The 18,946-nt window shown below is 59.3% G+C and overlaps 1 protein-coding gene across 5 annotated transcripts in view; it reads left to right on the forward strand.

The window, feature by feature from the left end:
- The window catches only part of ATG2A (autophagy related 2A), a 37,130-nt gene extending 20,685 nt beyond the window's left edge, over positions 1-16,445 (forward strand). For 2 of the 5 annotated variants that reach the window (XM_045023941.1, XM_045023942.1), the window contains exons 20-42: positions 243-400; positions 984-1,134; positions 1,965-2,158; positions 2,655-2,735; positions 3,761-3,867; positions 4,500-4,592; positions 5,424-5,494; positions 6,026-6,102; positions 6,482-6,652; positions 7,592-7,718; positions 8,089-8,312; positions 8,589-8,818; positions 8,907-9,042; positions 9,311-9,505; positions 9,948-10,049; positions 11,709-11,793; positions 12,168-12,354; positions 12,851-12,923; positions 13,978-14,060; positions 14,363-14,484; positions 14,876-15,030; positions 15,471-15,623; positions 15,841-16,445. In XM_045023941.1, the coding sequence (XP_044879876.1) occupies positions 243-400; positions 984-1,134; positions 1,965-2,158; positions 2,655-2,735; positions 3,761-3,867; positions 4,500-4,592; positions 5,424-5,494; positions 6,026-6,102; positions 6,482-6,652; positions 7,592-7,718; positions 8,089-8,312; positions 8,589-8,818; positions 8,907-9,042; positions 9,311-9,505; positions 9,948-10,049; positions 11,709-11,793; positions 12,168-12,354; positions 12,851-12,923; positions 13,978-14,060; positions 14,363-14,484; positions 14,876-15,030; positions 15,471-15,623; positions 15,841-16,077 (3,212 nt within the window). In that variant the 3' untranslated portion in view covers positions 16,078-16,445. Of the gene's footprint in view, positions 1-242; positions 401-983; positions 1,135-1,964; positions 2,159-2,654; positions 2,736-3,760; positions 3,868-4,499; positions 4,593-5,423; positions 5,495-6,025; positions 6,103-6,481; positions 6,653-7,591; positions 7,719-8,088; positions 8,313-8,588; positions 8,819-8,906; positions 9,043-9,310; positions 9,506-9,947; positions 10,050-11,708; positions 11,794-12,167; positions 12,355-12,812; positions 12,924-13,977; positions 14,061-14,362; positions 14,485-14,875; positions 15,031-15,470; positions 15,624-15,840 lie in introns of those variants that run through there. The other 3 variants (XR_006581037.1, XR_006581038.1, XM_045023943.1) reach the window with 3 other exon arrangements.
- The last annotated feature ends 2,501 nt before the right edge of the window (positions 16,446-18,946 follow it).

Below are 18,946 nucleotides of genomic sequence, written 5' to 3' on the forward strand. Positions count from 1 at the left end.
ATAGCATCACGGTTGCTTGCTTTGTGATGGATACAGGATAAGGAAAGGGGCTTGTGGGTCCAGTGTCCGGCTCTGTGAAGGTAGCAAAGGTCTAGTGGTTAGAGCAGGGGGGCTGGGAGTCAGGACTCCTGGGTTCTATACCCAGCCCTGACATGACCTTTAGCAAGACCTGCCCCTCTGTGCCTCAGTTTCCCCATGCAGCAAGAGCTGCCATTAACCCTCCTCTTCCCTGTCCCCGTCAGACTCAGACTCCGAGGATGAGGACTCTCACTTCTATTCAGTGGACGAGGCGGTGGCTCAGCGGAGGAAGGGGGAGCAGCTGAGCCAACGCCAGCAGAGCCGTTTCTCAGCCGTGGTCTCTATCCTGAAGGGCAGGGTGACGGCTCTGTGCGAGGCCAAGGTGAGGGCAACCCCCAGGGACCCGCTGCCCGGCCATCTCCTCTGAGCTCCAGCTAGACAGGGCCTGGCCTGGGCACTGCTTGGATGGGAGATCTCTGGGTGCTGCAGGGAGCAAGGGAGCGGAGCCCTTCCCTCTGAGCCAGTGGGGATCCCAGTGTGGCACTGGGTGGCGCTGTGCTGCAGGGACCAGGATGGGGGCTGCTGCTTTTCCCTAGAACTGAGCTACTCCTTCTAGTGTCCAGGACAAATTCAAACCTGGTCATTCTCCTCTGCCTCTCCAAATGCCCACCCGCCACCCTTCAACTCCCTCTGCAATTCCAGTTAGGTACTGGATCCTTCCCTACTCTACCATGCTGCTGCGTGCTGTTGCTGTTTGCTGTTTAAATAAGCCTTGCACCCTTCCTCAGAGGTGGCTGCATCTGAGCCCCAGGTTAGGGATCCCTATATAAATAGCCTCACATCCAACCCCAGAGGCTTCTGCTCCTCAGTGCTGGGTCACTGTTGCCATCTGACCCTTTGGGATGGAAGGACAATGGTCTGCACTGGGGCATCTGACCCTCATCATCCTTCCCCTCTGCCCCCAGGGTGAGGCGGGGAAGAAGCTGGATGACTCCCATGGAGAGATCGTGCTGGATGTGGACAACTGCACCATCTTCAGCGTGTCCCAGTACAAGGGCCAGAAGGAGCTTGGCTACCTCTGTATAGAGTCAGAGAGAGTCACCCTTTATCATAAAGGTATGGTTCAAACTGCGGGGGAGGCTGGGAGTCAGGACTCCTGGGTTCTGTCCTGAGGGGGATCTCATCTTTTAGAGTGGGGGCTCTGGTCCTGTGTCAGATGGGCTGATGCATTGGGGGCTGGGAGCTAGGACTCTCCCACTGAGCCATAGATTCATACCTATCCCCATGTAGTGGCTGGGGCAACTGGCAGGGGCCCAGGGTTACAGAATAGATCCCAGGGCTGCCGTGTCGCAGCCCTGCTCCCTGGCACACTGGACCCATCTGCCTTCTTCAGAGCTTCCGGGGGCGCTGTAGGGATCTCATGAAGTGCGGTGGAGCTGGGGTTTCACTTGGCCCATCCAGTCCAAAGGGCAGCAGGTCAGGCCTGCGCTGCCCTCTGTGCCCAACCTCATGGTGACCTCCGGTGGGAGCAGCCAATGGGCCAAAGAGGCAGCTGGGCTAAGGCCTGCCAGGAGGCAGTTCCCTGCAGTGGGGATTGCAAAGGAGGAGGCTCTTGCATCCAGCAGCAGCTCAGAGTGGGGAGGGGGGACATCTAGGGGGGAAGTGGCTCTTAAAGAGACAGAGCAATGCTGGAGAGGGTGGGGATGCAGCTGCAAGAGTTAACACCAAGGTTATATCAGTAGCTGTTGGAGTGGGTTACGAAGGAGGTCAGGATCATTACCCCATTTTACTAAGGGAGAGAGGGGCAGTGACTCTCTACCTGGCATCACCCAGCAGGCCAGTGGCAGAGCTGAGTCCCAGGCTAGTGCTGTGTCCCACAGGGCACTGGGAGGGGGTTGGTGGGAAGGATGACCGGGCAGCCAGCCAAACTCTGTGTGTCCCCTCAGCTGTGGTAGAGGACTACTTCCTGGCCAGTCGTTTGGAAATCCCCAGCTTCACCCCCCCTGACAGGCTGCACCCCACGATCTACTCCTCGGAGGAGGGGGTGCTGAGCGGGCTGGCGGGCAGCAGGAAGGACAGGCCCCTCAAGATGCTCTCGGCTGCCATCCGCATCAACCTGGACTTGAAGAAGAACATCAAGGTATCTTGTCTCCACTCTCGGGGTTGTGGAGGAGGGTAATCAGCTGGACGGGCTCCCTCTGCTCCCCCTTCTCCAAACAGGCTAAGAGCCAAAGCAACTCCTCCCTGGGATGCAGCATTTATTGTTTTAACTTAAAACATCTCAGCGCCGGCTTTCATCTGACTTGTCTGTTCCTAGAGGCTATTGTAGGATCTCCTCTGTTCCTTCCCCACCTCAGGGAGCCACTGGGACAGTCCTGTCTCCCTGTGCTCTGCCCCCTGTTGGGGTGACTTGGCATGAACGGCCATGGGTCTGGATGGGGCCCAGCTGGGGTGGACTGGCATTTGGGGGTGCTAGAAGCCCGCTGGCCTGGTCGGTTTGGGGGGAGATATCCTAAGGGGGTTCATAAATGGATTCCCCCCATCCCACCCCTTGCAGAGCCTTTCCCCATCTGGGGTGGGTCTCCCTTCTTTTTAACTTTGCTTCCCCAATCTCCCCTTTTGCATCCCGAATCCAGGAGTTCCTGGTCACCTTGCGGCTCGAAGGGGCCACCATGCGACATCACATGGCGCTGACCAATCAGAGCTGGTACACACAGGTAGGTCCTGGGCCGGAGGCACCCGTCCTGGAGTGAATAGCAGAGGGAGCTCTGCAGTGTAGCAGCCATGGGGCTGAGGGAGACTTGGGGCCAGGAGTGGAAGCTGGGCCAACACCAGCCTGGCTATAAGGTGTGGCGCTTTCCCAGGGGACAGGTTGGATCCTACATGGCTTGGACTCGTGCCCTGGTGTCCAGCTAAGGGGAGTCAAACTCATTCACTGGGCAGGGCCTGAATCTTTGTTTAATTGTGGCAGTTCTTGCCCCTTGCAGGCGTTGGGGACATTGCCCAGTGGTTAGGGTGTTCGTCAGGGACTTGAGACCTGGGCTCAATTCCTGGCTGTGCCATAGGCTCCCTGTGTGACCTTGGGCAAGTCTTTGGGCCTCTTTTTCCCTACTTATAAAGTGGTGCTGGAGTGAGGCTGGGTGTCCGAATGGCTAGAGCACTGCACTGGAACTCAGGAGACGTGGATTCTATTTCCAGCTCTGCCACTGGCCTGCTGTGACCGTGGGCAAGTCATTTTGCCCCTCTGTGCCTCAGTTTCCCAATCTGCAGTGGGGATAAGAACCCTGCCCTGCCTCCAAGAGGTGTTTGTGAGGATAAATCTGGTACAGATTGGGGCCAGATGAGAGAGTGTCAAGTGGAAAGATCAGCTCTGAGACTAGCAGCTCGCTGTGTCACTTTCACTCAGTGCAGCTCCCGCATCTCTCAGCCATTGGCTCGGGCACTTGGCAGACTCAGACAGTTGCTATGAAATTGGTTATACTCTAGGCACATGGAGGAGGCTGTGAGGCCTAAAAACTGACTCCTTTTTTCATGAAATCTGAGATTCCGGCCAACACAAATGCATTGGCCAGGCTGGATCTGTATGTCCGACACCCCTGGTCTAAAGAGAATCCTCCTAGTTCAACCACAGGGGACGGGCTAGATGCAGGGATTGGGGGGCTGGGGGGTGTCCTCCAGCTCGGGGGATTGGCTCTGGCCTTTCTGCCCCCATGAAGACCTGCTGTTTCACTCTTTCTTTCAGCTGATTGACTTCCTGGATGTACTGGACGATCCGATTCTGGGCTTTGTCCCCCCAACGGTCATTACGGTGCTGCACACCCACCTCTTCTGCTGTGCAGTTGACTACAGGTATTGAGGGGAGCAGAGGCGAGTGGGCCGCACGGGGAAAAGGGTGGCTGTAAAATAGGAGAGGCCCTTGGCTGTTTGTACGGGAAGAACAGAGGTGAGACAGAGAAGTTAGATTGGTAGATCTGGTCCTGGGTTCTGTCCCAGCTCGGAGAGGCAAGTGGAGTCTAGTGTGTTAGAGCAGGGGGGTCTGGGAGCCAGGACTCTGGGTTCTCTCCCCAGTTTTGGGAGGGGAGTGGGGTCTTTGTTAAAGCAAAACCTGGCCTGATCTCTGCTGTAGGCTCTCCTTCTTATCTTGGCATCCTGGATGCGATGGTGGGAGCCTCTGTCACCTTGAGATAGTCTCAGCAGGGACAGGAACGCTGGCCCGGCCAGACACGATCAGAACTGAGGTCCATCTGGTTCAGTGTCCTGTCTCTGGCTGTGGCCAGTACCGCATGCTTCAGAGCAAGGAGTAAGGACCCAGCAGAGGGCAGCCGTGGTTCATCTGTCCCCTGTGAAGGCTGAGATCCATCTTGGCGGGGGGGGGGGCAGGTGGGATAACCCTGCCATGCGGGGACTCTCCCTGGCTCCTTTAGCCCTCCCATCACACCCCACCCTCACGCTGGTTCTGTCACTACCATCTCGCCCCTCAGGCCTCTGTACCTCCCCGTCCGCGTGCTCATCACGGCCGAGACCTTCACCTTGTCCAGCAACATAATTGTGGACACTTCGATCTTCCTGCTCAGGTAGGCGTCCTCCAGCTGGGGACAACCCAAGGGAGCTGCCCTCTCTAGGGAGGGCCTGTCTCTCCCCGGGCTGGTGAGACCAGGGAGCTTGAGACCCGTTCCCTCTGGGTCAAGCCTGAGCTGCGCACAATAACCAAGTGGTGGCTTGTGTGGAAGAAGTTGGGGTCAGTAGCTCTGGAACTGCCATCGTGCGGGTGCCTGGATGCCGTGGTGGTGGGCGTGGTAGAAGGAGCCCAGTACGATGGAATCCTGAGTGATTTCTCTACCTGTGTCTACTCCAGTTACCTGGGGTGTGTAGCCATGAACTGCTGTGCCGGGCATGCTTATTGCAGGAGTCTCACCCCCACGCACAGTCTCTTCATACCAGCTGGCACGCTGTCCCCGAGTCAGCCAGTCTCCCCACGCTGGGGCCAGGACAGAGCCGACACCCCTAGAAGGCTCTATATCCAGTTCTCCATCCTCTCGAGCCAGCCAGTCCCACTGTTCTGGGGCCAGATTAGAGCCAGCGCCCCTAGAGGGGAAAGGCCCGTGTGCCATTCCCTGTCTTCCCACCCCGGGGCTGGATTGGCACCAATGCCCTATAGAGGGGAAAGGACCCATGTCCTATTCCTTGAGCCACCACTCCCCAGCGCTTACTCCCTTGGCCCAGGGTGGGAGTCAGGGTCTGTGTCACAGGGCCAGAAGTGCAACCTGATACCTATTGCACTGTGTGGGGCCCTTGGGTTCATGGTTACTGTATAGTGATGGACAAGATCTTGATTGTACCCGATCCGGCTGGCATGTGCCTACTGGAGGGGCGGCAGGGTTTAAGTCGCTCGCCCCTTCCCCCAGGTTTATTCTGGATGACTCTGCCATCTACCTGTCTGACAAATGCGATGTGGAGATGGTCGATCTGCGGAAGGGTAAGAGCTGGACGGGCCCCATGTCCGTCCTTCTGCTGTGCTCTGGGCACTGAAAACAGCAGCTATTTGAAAGGCTGCTGGGGAGCAGCAAGTATCCCTCAAGCATCATGTCCCCATAGCCCCTCAGGCTGGGCTCTCGGCAGGTCTTGCAAGCTAAGCAAGCTTGCGCCTGGTCAGTATTTGGATGGGGGAGCTGTCGCTCATAGCCCAGCATGCTGGCAGGTGGCTCTGTAGAAGACACCCCGTATTGCTTAACAATTTTCCATCTGTGGATTTCAAGGGGCTTCCCAAATGTTTGAATGGATTTAACCATCCCCCGTCCTGGGTGTGTTAATTGCTGCAGGGAAACTAATGCACAAAGAAGTGCGGGGGAGGACATGCCCAAATTAGAGAGAGAACGTGGAACAGAACCCAGGAGTCCTGACTCCCAGCCCCCGCTGCTCCAACCCATCAGGCCCCGCTCCCTTCCCAGAGCCCAGGATAGACCTAGGGATCCAGTCAGGCTGAATCTCTGCTCTCCCTTGGCCTCAGATTACGTGTGCGTCCTGGACGTGGATCTGCTCGAGCTGGTCATCACCACATGGAAGGGGAACGCCGACGGGAAGCTGGTGAGGCTCAGCCCAGCCAGAAAGGGCGGGGTGGGGGCAGGCCTGGTAACTGCAATGGAAATCCCAGGAGAGAACACCCCACTTAAGAGGTGACGGCGCAGGGTGGGGAGGATGCTCCATGTGGCTGGATGCAGGAGGTGGGTGACTTCCCAGCCCTCCTTGTCCGTCGCTGTAGCCTTGTGGTGTGAGAGTCTTCTCCAGTGCAGCTTCTGTGTTTTCGAAGCAGCCTTGCTGCGTTTTGAGCCTGTGGGACCTAAGCTGCCCCCCCTCCCATCAGGAGCCCTGCACTGACCTCTCCCAAGGACCTGGGATCCCATTGCTCTAGCTCCCCACCCCAGTATGACACGTACTGTCTCTCACTCGCTTTGTTCCACCCCAGACCCAGCCGCTGTTCGAGCTGCGCTGCTCCAACAATGTGGTGCATCTCCATACCTGTGCTGACTCTTGCGCCATGCTGGCCAACCTTATCCAGTACGTGGTCAACCACGGGGACCTCCACCCGCCACCCCGGCAGGACAGCCCAACGGAGATTGCTGGCCAGAAGGTGCAGGTAGGGAGAGGAAGGCTGGACTGGTGTCATCCCTAGCTGAGAAGGTCAGGCTGGCTTGGTGCCTGGATGGGGGACCTGCATGGGGCTCTTCCAAAGCTCTAGCTAAGCAGGGTCACGCCAGTTCAGTGCCTGAATGGGGGACATGCTCAGGGATCTTTGGTAGTTGAGTTAGGTGGGGCTGAGCCAGTTTGGGGCATGGCTGGAGAACTGAGATCCAATTCCTGAAGCTGCACCAATCAGAGGAGAAATAAGGCAGTCTCTCTTTTTAGCAGGGAGAGATTCACCATTGCAGCAACTTATGCAGGGATGTGGGGTGGGCTCCAGGCCTTTAAATCAAGACTCTGTCTCTGAGCTGCACTCTAGCTCAACCATCAGATCTGGGCTGGATGCAGGGATCTCATGGGGAAGTTCTCTGGCTTGCGGTTTGTGGGAGCTTGGACAGGATGATCTGATGGTTGGGCCTTACAGCTGTGAAGGAAAGGCATATGCTGGAGGGATGGGGGGAGTTCAGTAGGTGGTGCTCTGCCCTAGCAATCAGAGCAGACTCTTGCGGCGATGAGGGGTTTGGAGTGCAGGCTGTCCCAGGGCTGCAGTGAGGAGACAGGACTCCCTCCCCGCCCCCCCGCCCCCCCCCAGCTCTCTCCCCAGCTACAGCAGCTACAGCTGGACTGGGCTGAGGGAGGGGCTTCTCTCTCCCCAGCCGAGGCAGGTCCGTGCTGGGGCCAGGGGGGCTTAATAGGAGGCTGCGCAGCTTGGAGGGAACTTAGCTCAGCAGAGGGTGTCTCCCCTGGCCGTCAGCACTGACCCGAGTGCCCCCGCACAGTGCTAGTGTGTGCTGTGCCCCAGGGAGCAGGGTGGGGCTGCTCTCCCCTGGCAGTGCTGATCCATGGGTACCCATCACTTGGTACATAACACCCCCTGGTTCTCCTTGGCCCCCAGCTGTCAGAGAGCCCGGCCTCGCTGCCCTCCTGCCTGCCCGCCGAGACGGCCACCATTAACCAGCGGGACCTGACAGACGCCCTCATCGACACCGACCGCAGCCTGAGGGACCTGACATTAGAGTCTGGTAGGGGGTGCCAGTGAGAGCCTGGGGAGCTGAGGGGATCACGCTGTCCCCTCGTTGCCTCTTCAACTCCTTGGGGGCTGCTGGGCATGGCGGGGGGCAGAGGGGAATGGTTGGGGGCTGGGTGGCATGTGGCTGCATCACTCCTGCTGCAGAGCTAGAGAAATTCGTGTCACCCCTAGCTCCCAAATGGTCATCAGGCTGAATGGGCTGTTCCAGGGATGGAGGGGCCCATTGGCCTGATCTGGGGCTTGGGAGGGGAATGTGGGGCAAGAGGGGCCGTTGACTCGATCCAGGGTAGGGGGAATGTCGGGTGGGATGGTAGGAGTATTTCATTGGGGCTGATCTCACCCATGTCCCTCTCCCCTCCCAGGAGATGCCGGGCAGTTGCACCAAACCTCCCCCGTTTCAGTGTATCTCTTCCCAGGGGAGAACAGTGCTGGGGGCAAGCCCTGCCGCCCACCCCCTGCAGCCCTGCCCCCGGCCCCCATGGAAGTGGGGCTAGATGTCTGCTCCTCGGAGGGCAGCGAGGAGGAGAGCGAGGCCACCGACAATGACGACTTCTGCATCCTGGACGCGCCTGGCATGGGCATCCCAGTAAGGGGAGGCAGAGCCTGTGGGGCACATGGGGAGGGGGGACCGAGGGGGAAGGCCTGGGGGGCTGTAACTGATATGGGGTGGGGCTTTGGGGTCCATGGGGAGCTGGGAGGCACAGGGAAAGGTTGGGGGTGGGGCAGGGCAGGGCCGGGTCCAAATGCCTGGATTTTTTTAGGAAGGATGAGGTAGTGGGATATTTGGGGGCAGGGCTTGGAATCTGAGTCCACTGACTTGCTCTGAGGCCTGCCTCTGTGTGTCTCTCACCCCCCACCCCAGCCCAAGGATGGAGAGCCAGTGGTGACAAAGCTGCTGGAAGGGCCAGTGCCCATCAAGGACGGCTACTTCTCGCGCCCGCTGGGCAGCACAGACCTGCTGAAGGCCCCGGCACACTTCCCATTGCCTGAGAGCCGAGTCATGCTGCGTGAGATCTCAGTGGTCTGGCACCTTTATGGAGGGCGGGATTTTGGGGTTGGGCGCACGCCCCCAGGACACGCCCACTCACCCAGGTGAGACCTCGCTGCCTGGCAGGCACGGCCTGCCCTGGGGCTGGGCTGGGCTGAGCAGCTCTGATCCTGTCTCTCCCCCGCCCTGCAGGATGAGGCCCGGCCCGTCGAGCGCCCGCAGCTCCCCTTCCCGCTCCTCCATGGCCAACCGGCCCCAGAACACCTGGCGCACGCAGGGTGGGACTGGGCGCCTCCATGACCTGCTCATGGAGATACAGCTCACCAAGGTGAGGGAGGGTATGTGTGTGAGAGTGGGTGGGGCTTACATCCGTCCCACAAAGGCTCTTCTGGGAAACTCCCTGCCACAGGATAGCGGCTGGGTAGGCCCATTGGTCTGACCTCCTTGTCATAGACATGATGTTCAACTCCCCCAACACTGTAGAGCTGTGTTCTGCTCCCAGCCCTTCTGCGGGGGGGTGGCGGGGGCTGTCTGGCTTGTCAGGGACCCCCACACACACACTATTATCAAGCCTTAGCCTCTTCCCCTCCCTCCAGGTGAGCTTCCAGCATGAGACCTACCCCAGTGGGGCAGAGAAGCCGTCCGCGGAGCTGGAGGAGCAGCCAGTGTCGCGGCAGGTGTTCATCGTGCAGGAGCTGGAGATCCGTGACCGGCTGGCCTCCTCCCAGATCAACAAGTTCCTCTACCTGTACACCAGTGAGAAGATGCCACGCCGGGCCCACTCCAACATGGTACTGCCAGGGGGCTGACAGAGGGATGGGTAAGGGGCTGGGGTGGGATGGGGCAGATACTAGAGAGTTAACATGAGATGAGTGCTGGGGCTTAAGGAGAGATTGTGGGGTAGGATCCAGGCCTGGGTTAGGGGTGAGTTCTGAGGGCTGGTGATGTGGGGCAGCCACTGCAGCTGGGGGATGGGGAAGGTATTTGGGGTGGGCATGAAGGGAGGGAGTTGGTGTGGGTTGGGCATTGGGGTTGGGAGAAGGGATGGGATCTGGGCAGGGGGAGGGCTCTGGGGGGAGCGTTTTGGTGTGGGGTGGGTGCTGGGGCTGGGTGTGAGATCTGAACTGGGGGAGGTTTGGGGTGCTTGCTCCATCCCTGCTGAGGGAGGGCAGTGGACCGTACACCCCCCCTTCCCCCCCTCCCCCCGTGAGTGACTGCCACCTCCCCTCACAGCTCACCATCAAGGCCCTGCATGTCTGCCCTGAGGCCGGGCTGGGTGGCCCCGAGTGCTGCCTGCGTGTCTCCCTCTTGCCGCTGCGCCTCAACATCGACCAGGTGAGGGGGGCTGCAGATAGCTCCATGGGCCCTGCCTAGAGACTCCCTGCCCTGACCCCACACCCTGGGGGAGCCCTGATCCAGATAAATTTTTTCCACCCCCCAGGTCCCTAATGACCTGGCTCTGGATTCAGACCAGCACCCCATCGAGGGGAAAGGCCTTGTATGTCAGTTCCCTGCTGTGGGGCTGGATCAGAGCTGGTGCCCCCTAGAGCAGAAAGGCCTGTGTCTACATGTATGAACGGAATCGACTTTCTCTCCTAGAGCTCCAGTTTCCTGGGCTTCAGCATTGTCCCTCCCCATTCAAGGATTCTCCCACCCCCTCCTTTCCCAATGATGGGCTCTGACTGCCTGGTGCCCCTTTGGCCTGAGCGATTTTTTTCCAGGATCTGGTGTCTTGCCGAGTTATTGTTTCCAAGAGGAGGAGAAATTGATGATGCGAGGGGGGCAAGTTCTCTGGTGCAATCCTGTCTGTTTACAATGAACGTCCCCACAGTCAGGGGTGAAAGTAATATTAAATTCTTACCGGTTATGGGGGCCAGCTCCAGCCCCCGGAAGGGGCAGGGCCTCGGGCAGAAGGGGCAGGCTCGGGGGATCGGGCTCCGGCAGCAATTTAAAAGGGTCTGGGGCTCCGGCCACTGCTGCAGCGATGGCTGGAAGCATAGGTGCCAACTTTCTCCAGTGCCGGTGGGTGCTGGCGCCCCCCCGGCCCTGCCCCCATTACAACCCCTTCCCCAAAGTCCCTGCCCTAACTCCAGCCCCTCCCTGCCCTATTGGACCCCTTCCTCAAATCCCTGCCCTGGCCCCACCTCTTCCCGAGCGCCGTATTCCCCCCCCTCCCTCCCAGCTGCACAAAACAGCTCTTTCGCAAGCACTGGGAAGGAGGGGGGGAAGCAGGCAGGTGGTGCACTCGGGGGAGGAGGCGGAGCGGAGGCAGAGGTGAGCTGGGTGGGGAGCTGCCGGTGGGTACTGAGCACCCACCAGTTTTTCCCTGTGAGTGCTCTAGCCCCGGAGCACCCATGGAGTCGGCACCTATGGCTGGGAGTCCCGGGCCCTTTTAAATCGCTGGCCCCGGGGCAGCTGCCCCTTTTGCCTCCCCCATCGGCGGCCGGCAGGGCTGCTGACAGGGAAGGGGCAGCGACGTTAAAACACTGTCGCAGCAGCACTTTAACATGGGCTGCGTACGGGATGGTACCGGCTTCTTACCAGTATGCCCACTTTCACCCCTGCCCACAGTCCTGTGTCCCTGATCACACCAGGAATGAACAGCTGGTTCCTTGCTCACAGTTTCCAAGTCTGTCTCTCCAGCTAGCCCGGTGCCCAAGGGGCTCTGTCCCCCTGCTGTCTTCCAGGGGCACACTCACCTCCACTTCTCTCGCTGTCGTCTGGCCCTCTGCCTCGCACACACACCCAGCTTGCCAAGCAATCCCCCAGCCCCTGCATTTGCAGGCGGTCTGGAAACCCCACAGCCCACATGGCTCAGGCTTGCGGCCTCCAGCAGTGGCTTCTATTGTTTCCAGCTCTTTCCCCAATAAAGGGGCTTAACTTCTCCTTCCATTTAGCCTAAAAGAAGGGTAATTAGCGCAGCCAGGTCTGTGACTGAGGGCTGCCCACCTTCCAGTATAACACTGCCTGTTGCTGCCTCTCCCCCCCTACCAGGATGCCTTGTTTTTCCTGAAGGATTTCTTCACCAGCCTGGCTGTCAGCATTAACCCTGTGTTGCCCTTGGAGGCTGGGACAGAAGGTAAGTTGCAGAGTAGCCCAGAGGTGCTGGCTGGCTGGGGAGGGATAAAACTTCCTCCTCTGAGGATCTTCTGGATCTTTGTAGCCTCGGCATAAACCTTCCTCATGCTGGGGAAACTGAGGCAGGGGGACAGACTCTCGGGCCACGTGAGCGTCTGATCACACCAAGTGTTAACAGTGACTGTAATCTGGGCTCCTGACTGCTTGTTGTGCCCGCTACACTACCACCTGTCACCACAAGATGGGGGTGTTGCTAAGGCCTGAGCTGCCAAGAGCATGTACAGCCTGGTGTGAGTGTGTGTGTGTGTGTGTGTGTGTGTGTGTGAGAAGCCCCTGCTCCTTGACCATCTTTTTTCTCTCCCCTCCCCCCAATAGCCCATCCAGATCCAGGGGTCCGAGCCAGCCCAGCCACCGAGTCCGAATCGCTGGGGAAGGAGCAGGAGGGGAGCCGGGGGCCAGGGTTGGTGGGGGTAGAAATGACAGCTTCTGTGGAGACCACGCTGAGCGAAAACAGCTCCTCCTCCAATGCCTCGTCCTCCACGGACCAACCCATCTACTTCAGGTATGAGATGCTGCTGCTGCCTCTGGGGTGGGGCGCAGGAAGTGCTGCGAAGGGGGATTTTATTTTGAATTGAAGCGGTGGGTGGGGGAACATGAGGGGTGAAGGAGGCAGAACAGAAATGATGGAAGCTAGGACAACGGCCTGGATCACAGGGGTCCCCACAGCCTGATCCATAGAGGAGGGGACCATCAATGACCACGCAGCAGCAGGACCTTAGTTACATGTTTTGTCTGGCAGAGTGCTTCATACTGATCTCTGCTCCCTGCAGCACAGCGCCCCCTAGCACCGCGCTGGGGTCAGCACTCACTGCAGGGGGAGAGTGCCCCCTGCTGAGTGCCCACCCCGCTGCCTGCAGCTCCAAGATTTTGGTGGTCTCCATCCAGGCTTGGGCCCTGCTTAGCATAAGATCTGTGCCCATGAGATGGCCTGGCTGTAAGTCCTGCCCCCTCGTCTGCCAGTCTCTCTAGCTCTCTGTCCCGATTGGTTGATCCCCCAGGGAGTTCCGGTTCACATCAGAAGTGCCCATCTGGCTGGACTATCATGGGAAGCACATGACCATGGACCAGGTGGTAAGTGGGGCGGGGTGGGGAGATGCCAGTGAACCTCTGGGTGGGGCAGAGGTGGCGGGTAGTTCCAGACCCCTGCTCCCTCCACAACTAGCCAAAGCCTCTTGCCTCCTGCTGGAAGGACTGGTGGTGGAGGGGGATAGTGTTGGATGAGTTCTGTGACTTGAGGGCAGGATCTGGTCCTGGGTAGGAGTGGGCATGGGGGTGGGGGTTGGTAGTGGGGTGGCATCTGGCTCTGGGGGAGGGGTGGATCTGGCCCATGGTGGGGTATGTCTGGGTGGGGTGGGGGGGACGACTCTGGTACTGGTAGGGGTTGGAGTGGGGCAGGCTCTAGAGTTGTGCGGTGGGGATGCTGCTCCCTCTCTGCTGGGTCTGGGGGTGCAGTGCTGAGCAGCCTCTCCAGGGGTGCAGAATCCACCCCTTTGGCTTATTGTCAGGTGGGCCTTAATGTAGCCCTAGGAGCTGGCACTAGCGGGGACAGTGGGACCATCCATGATGCCTTTGACCCTTAGGTCACTGCTTTGAATCCTGCTGGGGTCAGGGTGGTGGTAACTGGTGTGGAACAAATTAAAGTGGTGTCAGTTGAAATCAGACTGGCCTAGGGAGACCCCATCAAAACTGACCCGGTTGCCTGGGCTGTGGGGACGGAGCTAACCTCTCTTGTAACCGGGGGGTATCTGGAGGGTGGGGGTGGAGACATGCCTGCGTTTGCGGGGGAGGTGGTGGTTCACAGGAGATGTAATCCCCATTCTACAACTGGGGAAACTGAGGCAAGGAGGGCTGAGTGTGGGAACCAGGTTTAGAACAGAGGAGTGCCTGTCTGGCAGCACTGCTATTCGGGGGAGGAGGTTGTGGGAGTGTGCATGGCACTGTGGGGTAGGACAGTGCCAGGGGGTGGGAGCAGGGGAATGCAGGGTACACATGATACGAGGGGAGTGGCGTTGGAGGGGCTGTGTGGGATAGGGAGTGTTGTGGGGGGGGATGCAGGGGTGGGCTGTGGGGAGGGGTGTGGGCCGTGCATCAGCAGCGCTTTAACCCTTTCTCTCCCCCTCCTCAGGGCACCTTTGCCGGGATCCTCATCGGCTTGGCCCAGCTCAACTGCTCTGAGCTCAAGCTCAAGCGCCTCTGCTGCAGACATGGGTGAACTGTGGGGCCTGGGATGTGCCCAATCCTGCTGGGCTTGGGGGCAGGGGAGGCAGAGTCAATGCAGGCAGGGGGTGTGGTCTGTGCCTATGCAGGGCTCAGACTATGGGATGGAGCTGTCTCGTTCTGCCCTGCTCTCTTACCCTGACTGGCACCGCTGGTCACTGGAGCCCTGCTAGATGCTGGGGAGGGGGTGGGGTGCAGTCTGTAGCGTGGCTCCAGGGCTTAGTCCTCTCTAAGAAGGCATGGTGGGGGCGCCTCATTCTTTCCCACAATACCCTCTGTCTGTTCCCCACCAGGCTCCTGGGTGTGGACAAGGTGATCAGCTACGCCCTCACTGAGTGGCTGACGGACATCCGCAAGAACCAGCTGCCAGGCATCCTGGGTGGTGTGGGGCCCATGCACTCCGTTGTCCAGCTCTGTGAGTTCCTGGCACAGCCCCCCCCCCCTCCTTGCACAGGGATCCCCCACCCCCAGCTTTGTGCCAAGCCCCAGTGCAGGGAAAACCACCTTGCTCTAGATCAGGGGTGGAAGGCATGGGGCAGGAGGAAGGGAGATGGGGGAGAGGGGGGCTGGGGTGAGCGTGGAGAGGTGGGAGGTAAGGGGGATGGAGGCCTGGAATGAGTGTGGAGTGGGTGATGGGCATGGGGGCCCAATGTGGTGGGGGTGATGGAGGCAGGAGGGACACGATGGTGTCTGGAGGGGGAGGGTTGAAAGGGTGCCGTGCCCTGGAGGGGGCTGTTCTCCTGTGATCTCTGCCCTGGGGTTCCCCCACTTCTGGCTAAGCTGGCCTCTTTTTTTTCCTCCCCCAGTCCACGGTCTGCGTGACCTGTTCTGGCTGCCCATCGAGCAGTACCGCAAGGATGGGCGTATCATCCGGGGGCTGCAACGTGGGGCTGCCTCCTTTGGGACCTCCACAGCTTCGGCCGCCCTGGAGCTCAGCAACCGCCTGGTGCAGGCCATACAGGTGAGAACCCTCCCTCCCATCCATCCACAGCCTGGGACAGCCAGTGTGGAAGGCGGGGGGTGGGGAAAGAAGCAGGGGTCTGCAATAGCAACGGAAAGGGCCTTTCAGGTACTAAGCCCCCCATCCCCTTGTCATGAGGGGAAACTCAGAGGGGAAGGCACTTGCCCAAAGTTAGTGGTAAAGCTGGGAACAGAACCCAGGAGTCTTGGTTCCCAGTCCCCCACTCTCCTCTAACCAGCTAGCCCCTACTCCCCTTCCAGGATGCTTTCTTCTTGCCCTGCAGAAAGGCTCATAGGCCAGATCAGTGGGGACTACGAGTGTCTCTGGGGAGAAGGGGTCTGTGTGTATAGGGTGTGGGGGAGCAATCTGGGGTAGAGGGGGTGTCTCAATGGGGGGTGCTGTTGGGGTCTCTTTATCTCTTAATGTAACCCCCCCCCCAGGCCACAGCTGAGACAGTCTATGACATCCTGTCTCCAACCTCCCCTGTGACACGGACCTTGCTGCATAAGAAGCACGCCCGGAAACTGCGCCGGGGCCAGCAGCCAGCTGACCTCCGTGAGGGCGTGGCCAAGGCCTATGATACCTTCCGAGAGGTATGGTCCCTCCCTGCGCTAAGGCCCATCCCCTTCCATGTAGGGGGCCAAGGCTACTCCTGCCGCTGGAGAGTCCCTCCTAACCCTGCTGGGTGATGGGCCCAGAAGCATTAGGGTTGGGAGTCTTATCGTTTGGATTCCAGTTAGAGCTGGTGTCAGGTACTTCCACAGGCTAACCCTGACCCCCCACTAATCGCTCCCCTTTGCTCCCTTGCAGGGCGTGATTGACACAGCCCAGACCATCTGCGACGTGGCTGCCCGGGGCCATGAGCAGAAGGGCATCACAGGGGCGGTGGGCGGAGTCCTGCGCCAGATCCCTCCCACTGTGGTCAAGCCCCTTATTGTGGCTTCAGAGGCCACCTCGAACCTGCTGGGGGGAATGCGCAACCAGATCAAGCCAGATGCCCGCAAGGAGGAGTCTCTCAAGTGGCGGCTGGAGGAGAGCCAGGACTGATGGGGTACAGACTGTGCCATAGAGCCCAGCCCCCCAGACACTGCAACAGCTGGCCATCCCCTCCTTCTGTAGGGGGGACGCCAAATCCCCTCCCTTTCTAGGAGCCGCTGGCCCCTCCAACCAGGCCGTGCCAAGGACACAGTGCGGCAGGGACTGCAATTCAAACCAAGGAGCTGTAGTGCGAAGGGGGCATGTTGTCAACTTGAGACAAGTGGGGGGGACCCTAATTTAACCCCCCCCTCATGGTTGCTTGGGACTTGCTTTTATACTGATCAGCCCCTTGAGTTCTCCCCTGCATGATCCCTGCAGCCCCCTTCCCCCAAAACCAAATGAGGAGACTGAGTATTAAAGGAAGTGAGTGGTTTTCACTTGATCCCTTGGCCTGGCTTTTCCAGCCCCATGTCCCTCCCCAAGGGCCAGGCATCAGATCACAGGGAATAAGGACCTTGGTCCCCCTCTTGCCTCTGTCCCCAGCGGCTGGCATGGTGGGGATTGTGGGGTAACAAGATCCTTGGCTGAAACCATCCACCTCACCTGGCCTCGGGTGGGGGATGGTGGCCCTGTTCAGGGGTGAGGGGCCTAGATGCCTGTCCTGTTGCTGGCAGTGCCCACATGAGCTCTGTTCTCCCCCTCCCCTAACTTTGGTAATGCCCTGCTTGCTCCTACCCATGCCATCCCAGTTGTCGCTTTGCTGTGTTGTGGAGCAGGCTCTGCAGCCGCTGGCATGTGGTACTAGCTAGTGCCACTGAGCTGCTTTGAAAGAGTCACCCCCTTCACCTTCGTGTGCTGATACCGAATAGCCTGAGCTGCTTTAGTCTGTCACGGTAAGGCAGGTGTTCTGGGCCTCAAACTGTCCTGGCACCCCCTCTCTGCCCCCTCTCCCCCATTTGTATCCCTCCCTGGAGCGCTGCAGAAAGGTCCCTACAGACCTGCCAGCCAGTGGAAACCGGTGCACCTGTTGCCTGGCTTATTTTATCCCTAAGGGGGTGCAAGCAGGAAACAAATCTGGCACCCCCAGCCTCCTAGAACAGGCTTGTACCAATTGAGTTAAAGGAGCTTCTCTGTCAGCTGGCAGTGGTAGTAGGCTATTATCCTCTAACAGCCACATTTGCACCTTGCCCAGGCTAAACTGCTCCAGCTCTGCCTCCTGGGTCCCATCTTGCCTTTGCCTCTGGCACTGGGGAGCTCTGCAGTGAGGGGCAGGGCCCATGCTTTGGGAGAGTCAGCTTCCTGGGGAAGCCAGGGACGAACGGAAGGGGGGTGCCCCATAGTTCTGTCAGTGCATGAAGGTGACTGAGGGAGAACGGGGGGGCCCTGCACCTTCCCTTTCACCCGGCTGAACAGTCCAGCACTAGAACCCTCTTCCCCCTGTCTGTGTAATACTGAGCTTCAGCCGCCAGGGGGAGCAGCAGTGTTCTGTGCTGTGGGCCTTGGCTGGATGGTGGCTTTGGGCCTGGATTACCCCCGCCCCCCCCAGCAGGTGGCAGGCTGGCATAGTGGAGGTGGCTGCTGCCCTGGGTTGGTGCTGGGGGGTGGGGTTGGACATGGTGGGAGTAGGTAAGGGGGCCATGCACCATCTAGCATCTTTCCTAACTCGACTGCTGTCAGCAGCAAGAATCTTGCAAGCCGAGGCCCCAGTTCAGCACACGGGTGTGGAGAAACCAACACCCCCACTTTAGAAATCCAGGTCTGCCCTTTGTGGGTGCTTCAGCTCCCAGGCCCCACTCCTGCTCCCTACAGTGGGGGTGAGAAACTGCAGCTGTGTCATAGCCTCTAACCTGCCCTTGGTTAAGGGTGATTCCCCTCTCCTGGTTTCAGAGTGTAACACACATTCCCATTCCATGGGTGTGGATGTACAGGGCCAACTTTAGGCCAGTTCCCGTGAATCGGGCTCTGCGCCTAAGAGGGCCCCGCAAGGTAAAACCCCGGAAGACAACTGCTGCCAAGGAAGGATCCTCTGCCGAAGTGCCGCCTGAAACCGCAACAACCAATTGAGCTGCCACCGAATTGCTGCCGCTATCTTCAGCAGCAGCTCAATCGCTGCCGCTGTCTTTGTCCACATTTCAGTGGCAGCTCTTTCGAATTGGGCCCCGCCCGTCCTAAAGCCGGCCCTGGATGTACTGAGTGTCCTGTTCAATAAATCAAGGGTGGGAGGGGTCAGCCCTGTGTCATGGTTGGTTTAGGAAAGAGACTGTGATGGGGTAACTGTATCATGGTTAATAACATACTTGGGGCTGGGAGGTGGGCACCCTGGCGTGAACCCCTGCTCTGGCATAGGAGCTTGGGAAGTGCCTGCCCCTCTCTGTGCCTATAGTGCTCACCAGCACTGCTGGAGGGCTGAGGATAAATCCTGGAAAGATGGCAAGGGGCCCAGATGCTCCAGGGAGTGGGGGGAGGGTGGATAGGGTCTCTGGTTGGCGTTAGCCAGGAGCCCAGACAAGATGCCCAGTAGGGTCCTTTCTAGTCCCAGCAATCCTTGTGCTCCTTTCTCTGTGGTCTTGGTCTCAGTGGAAGCAACTTCCCTTTCCAGGCAGGGACCTTTAAGCCAGGAGGCAGCCTGAGGAAAAGGGCCCCTGGGCTGGGGAAAGCAGGCTTGAGCCTGAAGGGAGCAAGAAGTTTTTAGCAGTGGGAGCTTAGATGGTTTGGGTAGATACGGTGGGGGGGCACGGCAGGTAGAGCATGCCCACACTATGCCCGGGGGGAGCTATGTCTCCCTGGCCTGTCCCAGCCATGCAGGGGCTGGTTGATGGCTGCAGGTGCCTGTGTGCACAGCTCTGGAATGAGCTGGTTTCCCTGGGTTTTTTTCCTCTCCCCAACCTGTAACCTTGGCATCAACAGTCTCCATGGCAACACAGCCTGTGATTGCCAC

Source organism: Mauremys mutica, chromosome 7 (genome assembly GCF_020497125.1).
Source record: "Mauremys mutica isolate MM-2020 ecotype Southern chromosome 7, ASM2049712v1, whole genome shotgun sequence".
NCBI classification, from domain to species: domain Eukaryota; kingdom Metazoa; phylum Chordata; order Testudines; family Geoemydidae; genus Mauremys; species Mauremys mutica.